This window comes from Mugil cephalus, chromosome 5 (genome assembly GCF_022458985.1).
Source record: "Mugil cephalus isolate CIBA_MC_2020 chromosome 5, CIBA_Mcephalus_1.1, whole genome shotgun sequence".
NCBI lineage: Eukaryota > Metazoa > Chordata > Actinopteri > Mugiliformes > Mugilidae > Mugil > Mugil cephalus.
In genome coordinates this window covers 23,333,247-23,344,915 of record NC_061774.1, presented here as the reverse complement: position 1 = coordinate 23,344,915, position 11,669 = coordinate 23,333,247, and the positions used below count along the sequence as shown (strand labels likewise).

The 11,669-nt window shown below is 45.7% G+C and overlaps 2 protein-coding genes across 2 annotated transcripts; both read left to right on the top strand.

The window, feature by feature from the left end:
- The first annotated feature begins 981 nt into the window (after nt 1–981).
- Nucleotides 982–3,093, top strand: LOC125008338. The gene is made up of 4 exons (XM_047585540.1): nt 982–1,344; nt 1,509–1,979; nt 2,120–2,676; nt 2,833–3,093. The coding sequence occupies exons 1-3, from the start codon at nt 1,175–1,177 to the stop codon at nt 2,652–2,654; spliced, it is 1,176 nt and encodes a 391-aa protein (XP_047441496.1). The 5' UTR covers nt 982–1,174; the 3' UTR covers nt 2,655–2,676; nt 2,833–3,093.
- Nucleotides 3,094–4,679: 1,586 nt separating this feature from the next.
- On the top strand, nt 4,680–6,975 carry LOC125008306. The gene is made up of 4 exons (XM_047585487.1): nt 4,680–5,140; nt 5,305–5,775; nt 5,909–6,465; nt 6,622–6,975. Exons 1-3 carry the CDS (start codon nt 4,971–4,973, stop codon nt 6,441–6,443), a joined length of 1,176 nt encoding a protein of 391 aa, XP_047441443.1. The 5' UTR covers nt 4,680–4,970; the 3' UTR covers nt 6,444–6,465; nt 6,622–6,975.
- Nucleotides 6,976–11,669: the final 4,694 nt, after the last annotated feature.

The window sequence follows — 11,669 nt, the reverse complement described above, 5'->3', positions numbered from 1 at the left end:
ATTTAGTCAGCATGGAAATCTGTCACACCATTATTAGAAGAAGTTATTTTATTGAGAGGAATAAAGGAAGCAATCATGTTAAGGTTGCTGCTGGTCTTACCTGAAAGGTTTGTTTATAATAATCCAGAATGAGGTGTTGAGTTGTTCATCAAGAAAATTAGTTCACAAAGGCAAAAGACCATTAATGAGTTTTGTTCTTGCTGCCACTATGAACATAATGTCTGTCTAAACAAAAAAATACTTTCATAGCACCAAGAGAGCCCTTTGATACAGATCACCTCATGGTATTTCCCATGCTTACATTTACAAGCATTAGCAAGTATGATATTTGTTCAAACCCAGCTGTACTAAAATCTATAAATCTGTTAGTCAGGTCAAGTCAACTTATTTTTAAACATATCAGTGAGTATGTCATGTAATAACTAAGAAAACAGACGTGCCACAGCATTGTCAGTCTAGGTCAGAGGTCGTCTAGAAAGACCTGTACGCATTTTGCGCCAAGCGAGTGATTCACTGCACGACACAAGTGGTGCTTAAAATATTTAGCCAAGGTTGGCAAGTCTGTATATGTCTTTACAACAGGCAAACATTATATGAAACATGCATGAAAAACATATGTTGACATATGTTTTCCTTATTTTCCACATACATAGTTTTGTTTGGTTCTTATTCAGTTCTTTTGATTAAACTGTATGGAAATAATGCAAAAGGGGCCAATTTACAGGAGTAGATCATATATTCCTTATATGATGCATAATATATAAAACATAACTGAAGATGATGAAAATTTATATATATATAATACTTTTAGTATTTTATATAGTGTTTCTGATTCCAATTTCTGAAAATCAGCACAGTGGTGTGAGCATCATGTTGATGAGAAGCTTTAAGGCAGCAAAGACTTGAATTAATTTATTTATTAATTAATTTATTTTATAGGCACCCAGGATAGAATGGAATTAAGTCCTCCTGGCCCTGACTGATGATGTCACAGTCCATTAGTCTCTCACTGATGATGTCACAGTGCCATGGTACCTGAGCATTCCGGAGGGGTATAAATAGCTCACGGAATCATTTCACATTCAGTTCGTATTCATTCGTATACAAGACAGTTCGTGATTACAAAGCCTTTTTCTGAGAAGATATTTTCAAAAAACAATCGAAAGTTTGAGTGATGGCAACAAAAACAACCACCGCCATGGACCAAACAAACAGTCCACAGGAAGAGGTGACTCCTCTGACTAGAGTGGACGTGATTCGCCTTGTTGTGAATTACTACTTGGGGATTATTGAACCCGAGCAGTGGGCCTTTCTGCTGAAAGGAAACCCTGACGACAAGACCAGGTACTTCACTTCTTCTTACAATTCTTGTAAATATTGTGTATATTGTGTTTTCCTGTTATATACTATGTATGGTGTTGAGTGCCTGTACATCGCTGCTGCAACTGCAAAGTTTCCTAGTTTGGGATGAATTAAGTATCTATCTGTGTATCTATGCATCTATCTAGGTACATCCTGGCAGAGCTACTCATGGACGTGATGGACTTGATGCTCATCACCCAACCAAGGCTGACAGAGGAGGAGATGAGAAGAATTAAGCCCTGGGAGCGCCTGTCGTCTAGTTTGGGGGAGGCTCTACCCCAAACTCTTCCTCAACTTCTGGTTGTTCCAGATAACGTCTCTCGCAAGATCTTGGAGTCGTTGAGGATCCTGATATACAGAGTAGCGACAGTAGGGTGTATCAAGTGCATGGTCTTTGCCAGCAATCACCCCAAGCCATTTGCACAGTACAGCGCTACAATACTAAGAATGGTCGACGAAATGGTTAATCGTACCATAAAAATGCTGTGCAGTGAGAACAAGAGATTGATGTGCAAATGTCAACGTCGCCATCTGAAACTCAGCCTGGTCACTTCCAAACCGAGACTCCCTGAACACCAGGAACCCGTGGAGTCAAGAACATCTGGAGTCAACAACAAGTAGGTCAAAATGTTTCAAAATGCTTCTACAAGCTTCTTTTCCAATATATATTATATATCTTATGCTTAAATGTTTGGTCTTATTTTATATATATATATGTCTTCTTATTCAAACTTCTTCTTCTTCTTCTTCTTCAAAGTGACGTCCCAGAGAGTTTGGAAGTGACTCCCGACGTTACAGACGTCACCCCCGTGGACGTCTCTGTCCCTCCAGACACTAATTTGGTGTCAGCCTTTGCCTTGGAGGACAAACACGATCCAAGATCCAAGGAAAAGACATTTGTGAGCAGTGTCGCAGGGGAGCTCATTTCTCGGGCCCTTAGAAAGTCCAGGATGCCCTCCTTCACTACAGATTCCATCCAAGCCATCCACCAGCGGCTCTACACCAAGATCTGGGATGAAGTTAAGAGCCAGGGTCTTAACATCAACCCGGACAAACTGAAGGACATGGACAAGGCCATTTTCCAGGACACCTGCAGACAGTTACTCTGCTCCAAATCATCTGTGTGGATTCATATGGTCTCAGCGAATCCACCAGTAGAAGATATCATCGTGACTTCTTTCAAAAAGCACCTGAAGAGATCAGAGGAACCTGGGCCCATCAAAAGGTTCTTCGCAGCTGTAGGCAGAGCTTTCTGCAGACCTACAGTCAGCCCCACAGCACTGGTGTCTTAGCTCAACATCTACATCATCATCGGTAAATATATTTTGTACATATTTACTGTTATATATTTTATTTCTGCAAGTATCTATCTTTTATTTCTATTGTTTTACCTTGTTCTATTTTTGTATTTTGTACTGCAACACCCTCATTTCCCCATGTTGATTATTAAATCTTATCTTATCTTCCTAGACGACTCCACCACAGAGCTCAGTCAGGAAGTTACCTACTTCCCCTCCCCTTCCCTTCCCTTCCCTTCCCCCCTTCCCCTCCACTGTTGCTGCTAGTCAGAGAGCAGTGGAGGGGTTGGTTACTTCCACCTGGGGACACCTCCTCCTCCACTAGTTGCTGCTTGTCAGAGAGCAGTGGAAGAGGGGGTCACCCAAATGTGGGGACACTTCCTGTTCCTGCCTGTTTGTAGGTTTGGATTTAAGCTCGTATCGTCATGTTGATGGACACCAGTACCACCTGACAACAAGAGGGGCCAGAGACTGATTCCCTGCTTCATCTGTGCTGCTGCTGCTGCTGCTGCTGCTGCTGACATCTCTTCATTTGCTAACCATTAGCAAACTAAAAAAAAAAAAAAAAAACTTTTTGCATTTCTCTTTTTGTCAGCAAGTTAAATGAAAGTCCATACTTTGGATTCAATGAAATAAAATATTATAAATATTTAAAACAATATATACAATACATACTCTACAAAGCATTTAACAGTATTACCCGTAAATTTGAAAAAAAAAAAAAAAGGGAGAGATCTCGCTGTCAGGATGACAACATCTACGCACAACATCTCATCAGAGAACGTCCGTCGTATCTAATGACTGTGGAGGCCATTGGAGAACAGTGAACTCATCGTCATGTTCAAGAAACCAGTTTGAGATGATATGAGCTTTGTGACATGGTGCATTATCCTGCTGGAAGTAGCCGTCAGAAGATGGTCCACTGTGGTCATAAAGGGATGGACATGGTCAGCAACAATACTCAGGTAGACTGTGGCATTTAAACCATGCTCAGTTTGTACTAAGGGGCCAGAGTGTGCCAAGAACATATCCCCCACACCATTACACCACCACCACCAGCCTGAACCGCTGATGCAAGGCCGGCCTGTCGCAAGGTTGGCAAGTCTGCCATTGCATAGTTAAGGGACTGAACACATTTGGAATATTTCTGAATTCTTTAACTCATAATTAAAGCATGATTTAGTCAGCATGGAAATCTGTCACACCATTATTAGAAGAATATGTTATTTTATTAAAAGGAATGAAGGAAGCAAACATTTTAAGGTTGCTGCTCATCAAGAAAATTAGTTCACAAAGGCAAAAGACCATTAATGAGTTTTGTCTTTGCCGCCACTATGAACATAATGTCTGTCTAAACAAAAAATATTTTCATAGCACCAAGAGACCCCTTTGATACTAATCACCCCATGGTATTTCCCATGCTTACATTTACAAGCATTAGCAAGTATGATATTTGTTCAAACCCAGCTGTACCAAAATCTATGAATCTGTTAGTCAGGCAGATACGAACTTATTTTTAAACATATCAGTGAGTATGTCATGCAATAACTAAGAAAACAGACGTGCCACAGCATTGTCAGTCTAGGTCAGAGGTCGTCCAGAAAGACTGTGACCACTGCAGACCTGCCAACCTGTACACATTTTGCGTCAAGCGAGTGATCTATTCACGGCACGACACAAGTGGTACTCGAAATATTTTGCCAAGGTTGGCAAGTCTGTATATGTCTTTACAACAGGCAAACATTATATGAAACATGTATGAAAAACATGTGGTGACATATGCTTTCCTTATTTTCCACATACATAGTTTTACATATCATTCTTATTCAGTTCTTTTGATTAAACTGTATGGAAATAACGCAAAAGTGGCCAATTTATGGGAGTAGATCATATATTCCTTATATGATGCACAATACATGAAACATAACTGAAGGTGAAGGTATCAAGTATTTTATATAGTGTTTCTGATTCCGATTTCTGAAAATCAGCACAGTGGTGTGAGCATTATGTTGATGAGAAGCTTTAAGGCAGCAAAGACTTGAATTAATTTATTTATCAATTCATTTATTGTATAGACACTCAGGATAGAATGGAATGAAGTCCTCCTGGCCCTGACTGATGATGTCACAGTCCATTAGTCTCTCACTGATGATGTCACAGTGCCATGGTACCTGAGCATTCCGGAGGGGTATAAATAGCTCACGGAATCATTTCACATTCAGTTCGTATTCATTCGTATACAAGACAGTTCGTGATTACAAAGCCTTTTTCTGAGAAGATATTTTCAAAAAACAATCGAAAGTTTGAGTGATGGCAACAAAAACAACCACCGCCATGGACCAAACAAACAGTCCACAGGAAGAGGTGACTCCTCTGACTAGAGTGGACGTGATTCGCCTTGTTGTGAATTACTACTTGGGGATTATTGAACCCGAGCAGTGGGCCTTTCTGCTGAAAGGAAACCCTGACGACAAGACCAGGTACTTCACTTCTTCTTACAATTCTTGTAAATATTGTGTATATTGTGTTTTCCTGTTATATACTATGTATGGTGTTGAGTGCCTGTACATCGCTGCTGCAACTGCAAAGTTTCCTAGTTTGGGATGAATTAAGTATCTATCTGTGTATCTATGCATCTATCTAGGTACATCCTGGCAGAGCTACTCATGGACGTGATGGACTTGATGCTCATCACCCAACCAAGGCTGACAGAGGAGGAGATGAGAAGAATTAAGCCCTGGGAGCGCCTGTCGTCCAGTTTGGGGGAGGCTCTACCCCAAACTCTTCCTCAACTTCTGGTTGTTCCAGATAACGTCTCTCGCAAGATCTTGGAGTCGTTGAGGATCCTGATATACAGAGTAGCGACAGTAGGGTGTATCAAGTGCATGGTCTTTGCCAGCAATCACCCCAAGCCATTTGCACAGTACAGCGCTACAATACTAAGAATGGTCGACGAAATGGTTAATCGTACCATAAAAATGCTGTGCAGTGAGAACAAGAGATTGATGTGCAAATGTCAACGTCGCCATCTGAAACTCAGCCTGGTCACTTCCAAACCGAGACTCCCTGAACACCAGGAACCCGTGGAGTCAAGAACATCTGGAGTCAACAACAAGTAGGTCAAAATGTTTCAAAATGCTTCTACAAGCTTCTTTTCCAATATATATTATATATCTTATGCTTAAATGTTTGGTCTTATTTTATATATATGTCTTCTTATTCAAACTTCTTCTTCTTCTTCTTCAAAGTGACGTCCCAGAGAGTTTGGAAGTGACTCCCGACGTTACAGACGTCACCCCCGTGGACGTCTCTGTCCCTCCAGACACTAATTCGGTGTCAGCCTTCGCCTTGGAGGACAAACACGATCCAAGATCCAAGGAAAAGACATTTGTGAGCAGTGTCGCAGGGGAGCTCATTTCTCGGGCCCTTAGAAAGTCCAGGATGCCCTCCTTCACTACAGATTCCATCCAAGCCATCCACCAGCGGCTCTACACCAAGATCTGGGATGAAGTTAAGAGCCAGGGTCTTAACATCAACCCGGACAAACTGAAGGACATGGACAAGGCCATTTTCCAGGACACCTGCAGACAGTTACTCTGCTCCAAATCATCTGTGTGGATTCATATGGTCTCAGCGAATCCACCAGTAGAAGATATCATCGTGACTTCTTTCAAAAAGCACCTGAAGAGATCAGAGGAACCTGGGCCCATCAAAAGGTTCTTCGCAGCTGTAGGCAGAGCTTTCTGCAGACCTACAGTCAGCCCCACAGCACTGGTGTCTTAGCTCAACATCTACATCATCATCGGTAAATATATTTTGTACATATTTACTGTTATATATTTTATTTCTGCAAGTATCTATCTTTTATTTCTATTGTTTTACCTTGTTCTATTTTTGTATTTTGGACTGCAACACCCTCATTTCCCCATGTTGATTATTAAATCTTATCTTATCTTCCTAGACGACTCCACCACAGAGCTCAGTCAGGAAGTTACCTACTTCCCCTCCCCTTCCCTTCACTTCCCCCCTTCCCCTCCACTGTTGCTGCTAGTCAGAGAGCAGTGGAGGGGTTGGTTACTTCCACCTGGGGACACCTCCTCCTCCACTAGTTGCTGCTTGTCAGAGAGCAGTGGAAGAGGGGGTCACCCAAATGTGGGGACACTTCCTGTTCCTGCCTGTTTGTAGGTTTGGATTTGAGCTCGTATCGTCATGTTGATGGACACCAGTACCACCTGACAACAAGAGGGGCCAGAGACTGATTCCCTGCTTCATCTGTGCTGCTGCTGCTGCTGACATCTTTTCATTTGCTAACCATTAGCAAAATAAAAAAAAAAAAAAAACTTTTTGCATTTCTCTTTTTGTCAGCAAGTTAAATGAAAGTCCATACTTTGGATTCAATGAAATAAAATATTATAAATATTTTTTTTTTTTTTTTTTTTTTTCTTTTTTTTTTTTTTTGTCTGCATTTGTCTGCATAGTTGAACACCACAGGGTGTCAACATTATATGAGGTTCATGCAGTTATATTCTTGCAGCTGAAAGCTTTATTACTTCAGTGCGTGAGTGTGACCATCACCAGCCCTCCCTGAGAACTGTCCTGTTGAACTTTATTGAGTGTAGTGACCTTGTGTGGCAGGGAGGGCAGTGCTACACCTCAGTGAATAGAGGGGGGGAACAAAGGAAAGAAAATATGTAGAAGGATGGACAGTGGAGGAGATTGATTGTGGTGCTAGTAGGAACTAGTGGAGTACAGGGTTCTGTGCTTCCCAAGTCACCTCACTCAAGTATGACTGGGTACAGTCATCTCTGGAGAGATGAGAGAGTCCAGGGGGGGGTAAGGGTGTCCCAATGGAAGGAGAGAAATCTGCCATAGGGCACGTAGTGACAGAGTGAAAGCGAAAATCCAGCCCTTAATAGCCGGGACTCATCAATTCTTTTTGATGTGATCCAGCACGGGCTGGCAGGTGACAACACACATGCATGTGGGCATTCCCTAAATATGAGTGAGACCATTACCAGGGCCCAGAGTCAGGTCAGAAGCCCCAGCGCCCGAGAACCTCCACCCCAGTGTGGGGCGCATGGGTGACAGGACCAGAGAACCACCGTAGCCACGGGGCAAGCCACACCCCAGCGCAGAGGCGAGCGACGACCAACACCCCCAGACCCGCCAAGCAAGCACAAGTCGGTGCAGGCCAGAGCAGCTCCCCATACCCCCCCACACCCCCCAGCCACTGCAGCCCGTCCACCCACCGCCGCCAACACCCCCCCCCAAAGACCCCACCCCCCGCCCGCAGGGCAGCCATGGACACCTCTCCAGCCGAGAGGACCCCCCCAGGAGCCCAGCAAAGCCCCCGCAGACGGGCACCAGCCGAGCGCCAAACCAGGGACGGGCCATCCGAGCAGGGGGGCCAAGGTGCCGGCCCCGTGCCCCTGGCGCACCCAGGCCAGGGAGACCACGGGAAGAGGGAACCCCCATCCGCCAGGGAGAGACCCCAGCCCCCCATCGAAGGGAGAGGGAGAGCACCAAGCCACCACCCGAACCAGTCGATACCGGAACAACCGGGCACCCAAGGGAGCCGCCACGAACCCGTCGCCACGCAGCACCGGGAGACAAAGCCAGGCCAAGAGGACACCAGAGAACCTAGGTAGGTACCCCTACCAACCGCCGTGGGGCCACAGACCGCCAGCCCAAGATCCCCCTGCTAGCGGAGGACCAGGCCCCCCATCCATGCCAAGGGATAATGAAAAGTGACAGTGTCCCTATTACTGTGCTTCCTCAGTCCCTGATGAGGAAGCAAGCCCCTACACCGTGACCCTGGATGTGGTGTGGTGCATTAAGACAGGGGGCAAACAGGAGGCAAACAGGAGGGTCAGAGGACTGCAGCACACTACTGTCCTGCAGCCTGCCCTGACCCTGACCGATCCTGGGTGGACCCCTAAGGTGAGGTGCATTAAAAACTTGGGATGGGTGTGTGTGGTGTATCTAGCCTTGGTTGTAATGGGCGACATAGTGTATGGTGGAGTGTGAGGTGAGTGCAATTTAGGAGGCAGGCAAGTGAGGGCCAAGTCCCTGGCAGCAGGGCCAAGGCACAACAGCAGCCCATGGGACCCACAGACGGGGCGAGGGCCCCCAGGACTCAGGAAGTCCCCCGACCAGACCCCGCCCCCAGCCCAGAACAGCAACCAGGATGCGACAGACCCCCAGGAAACCCCGAAGAACCATCACCGACCAGCCGAGGAATGGCATCAGCTAACCCCCCATCCACCCCCCGCGGTGGCAGGGGTGCCCCCCAGGCGGACGGAGACCCCACCCCCCGCAGCCCCCCCAGCCCCAGCGCGACGGAGCGACCGGACATGCCCAGGGTGGTATTCAGGCAGCCCCCCACACCCTCCGGCTCCGACCCCAAGGCGCCGGGCGTGGCCCCGACCGCCGGGGCCCCCCGGACCCCAGGAGGGCCCCCCACGACCAGCGAGGGCCCAGCCACCAGCGGAAGGAAGGAGGGGCCGGAGGAGGAGCCGGGCGAAGGGAGGAGGGCGCCGCAGAGGGGAGGGAGAGGAGGGGACAGGGAGCCCGCCAGCCCAGACCGCCAAGGCCCACCAGGAGATCCAGGGAGAGTCGGCCACCGATACACCACGACCCCAGGAAAGTGAGCAAGCGCCGAAGCCACAGGGAACCCCAGGCAAGTCACCAGCGCCACCCCAACTGGGGGAGAGGGAGGCCAGCCGGGTAAACCGCTCAGGGCCGGAAGTCAACCCAGGGGTGAGAAGGAGTAGGGCACCCCTAATGCATGCTCAAGGTGTTGTGGTCCGGGGATCCTCCTTAGTGAACCTGGATGAAGAGGGCAATAAAATCTTTTCCATAACGACATTCATCACTGTAAGAGAAATATTATTATAGCATTACAGTAGGTGGAACAGAAGTGGCAAAAGCTAGCAGGCAAAGTCAAGATGCAAATTAAGGTTGAGGGAGTCGCAGAATACAGACCATTTTTTGGCAAACAAAGTCAACTGATTTTTCCGGGTAGCAGATATTTTCTCCAGTGATATATAATCGGAAAGAAGGTTCAACCACTGGGAAATGTTTAGTGACTGTTTGTTCTTCCAGTTCATAAGGATTGTTTTCTTGGCGATGGTGAGAGCTACAAGGACAGATTGTGATAGATGGTGAGGAAGACTGATTGTTTCCAGGTCACCAATGAGGCACAAGTTAGGGGTTAATGGGATTCTGCAGTCCAAAATTGAGGAGAGTTTCTGTGTTACAAGTGACCAGAAGTGCTGTACCGGAGAACAGAGCCAGAGAGCGTGGAAATAAGAATCTGAATAGTTTTGGGTGCATTGCGTACATTTGTCGGATTGGGAGAAGCCCATTCTATACATCTTGTATTGAGTTGTGTGTGATCTGTGGAGTACTTTAAACTGGATCAGCTGTAAATTCGAGTTTTTGGTCATTTTAAATATATTTTGGCAGATCTGAGTCCAGAAATCAAAGTCTGTAGACAGGGAAAGATCGGCTTCCCATTTTGATATTGGTACATGTATTAAATGTGTGGTTGATAGCAGCTTATATATTAAAGAGAGGGTTTTCTTCTTTTTCGGTATGAGTTTTTTAATGTTGGTGACGAATTGTGGTGGCTGTATGCAGTTCTGGAGCACTGGGATTTTCTTTCTGATTGTCTTGGTCACCTGTAGGTATTGGAGGAAGTTTCCATTTCTTATTTCGAACGTATCAAATAAATCTCTGTGATTCATAAGTAAGTTCCCCTGGAAGAGGTGATGGAGGTGGGTTATTCCTTTATGCTTCCAAGTGCTGAGGTGAAGAGGGACTTTGTTATTCACAAAGTCAGGGTTGTGCCAAATTGGGGAGAACCCACAGGGTTCCAGCAGGGATCCTGTGGTCTCTAGACTCTTCCACCAAGCCGACAGGGTGGCGGCAATAATGGGGTTTTGGAAGCAGTTATGACGCTTAAGGGTGATTGTAATGAAGGGCAGGTCCGAAATGCATATGTTGTGGCAGTCGGCCTGTTCTATTTCTAGCCACAAATTGTAATCTGCCTCTGGGTTTATCCATTTGGTGATGTATTGCAGCTGATTTGCCAGGTAGTAGTTTGTAAAGTTCGGTGCATCTAGTCCTCCTTCTGATTTATTTTTTTGAAGGGTGGTGAGGCTAATTTTTGTCTGTTTGTTTTTTGAGTAAAATTTGGTGACTGCAGAATCTAGGTTCTGGAACCATTTTGCTGTGGGTTTGAATGGGATCATGGAAAATAAGTAATTAATTCGTGGCAAAATTTTCATTTTGACTGTTGCTATGCGTCCCATCAGAGAGATAGGAAGATTGGTCCAGCGCTTCAGGTCATCACAGATTTTCTCCAGGAGTGGATCGAAGTTCAGTTGCACTAACTCTGACAATTTAGGTGAGATGTTTATGCCCAAGTATTTGATATTACCTATGGAAAAGGGTAGTTGGGGGTTTATGGTCTGCAGGATCCCATGCTTTGTCCGTTATTGGTAATATTGTTGATTTGGACCAGTTGATTGAGTAGTCAGAGAGGGCTGAAAATTTTGAAATACAATTATAAGCTTCCTGTAATGATCTCTGAGGTTGTTGCAAGTAAAGTAAAACATCGTCAGCATATAGATTGATCTTATGTTCAGAGATGGGTGAGTGGATACCCTGGATACTGGAGTTCTGACGTATTGCTGATGCGAGCGGTTCAATAAATATAGCAAACAGTAGGGGAGACAGGGGGCATCCTTGTCTGGTTCCCCTCTGTAAGGTGAAGCTTTGTGATGTGAAACCATTGGTAGTGACTGTGGCCTTAGGTGAATTATACAGTGCAGCAACCCAGTGGATAAATGACTCTCCAAAGCCGAAATTTTGAAGGGTGGCAAAGAGGAAAGCCCAGTTAACTTTATCAAAGGCTTTCTCAGCGTCCAGTGATAAAACAATGGCTTCTGTATTTCTACGCTGGGACATGCTGATCAGGTTAAGGAGCCGTCTAACGTTATTTGT

Excerpts from the sequence above, each read along its gene's own strand:
- LOC125008306 (XM_047585487.1), top strand. The coding sequence starts at position 4,971 with ATGGCAACAAAAACAACCACCGCCATGGACCAAACAAACAGTCCACAG. Across the intron at positions 5,141-5,304 it reads AACCCTGACGACAAGACCAG|GTACATCCTGGCAGAGCTAC; the intron begins GTACTTCACTTC and ends GCATCTATCTAG. Across the intron at positions 5,776-5,908 it reads ACATCTGGAGTCAACAACAA|TGACGTCCCAGAGAGTTTGG; the intron begins GTAGGTCAAAAT and ends TCTTCTTCAAAG.
- LOC125008338 (XM_047585540.1), top strand. The coding sequence starts at position 1,175 with ATGGCAACAAAAACAACCACCGCCATGGACCAAACAAACAGTCCACAG. Across the intron at positions 1,345-1,508 it reads AACCCTGACGACAAGACCAG|GTACATCCTGGCAGAGCTAC; the intron begins GTACTTCACTTC and ends GCATCTATCTAG. Across the intron at positions 1,980-2,119 it reads ACATCTGGAGTCAACAACAA|TGACGTCCCAGAGAGTTTGG; the intron begins GTAGGTCAAAAT and ends TCTTCTTCAAAG.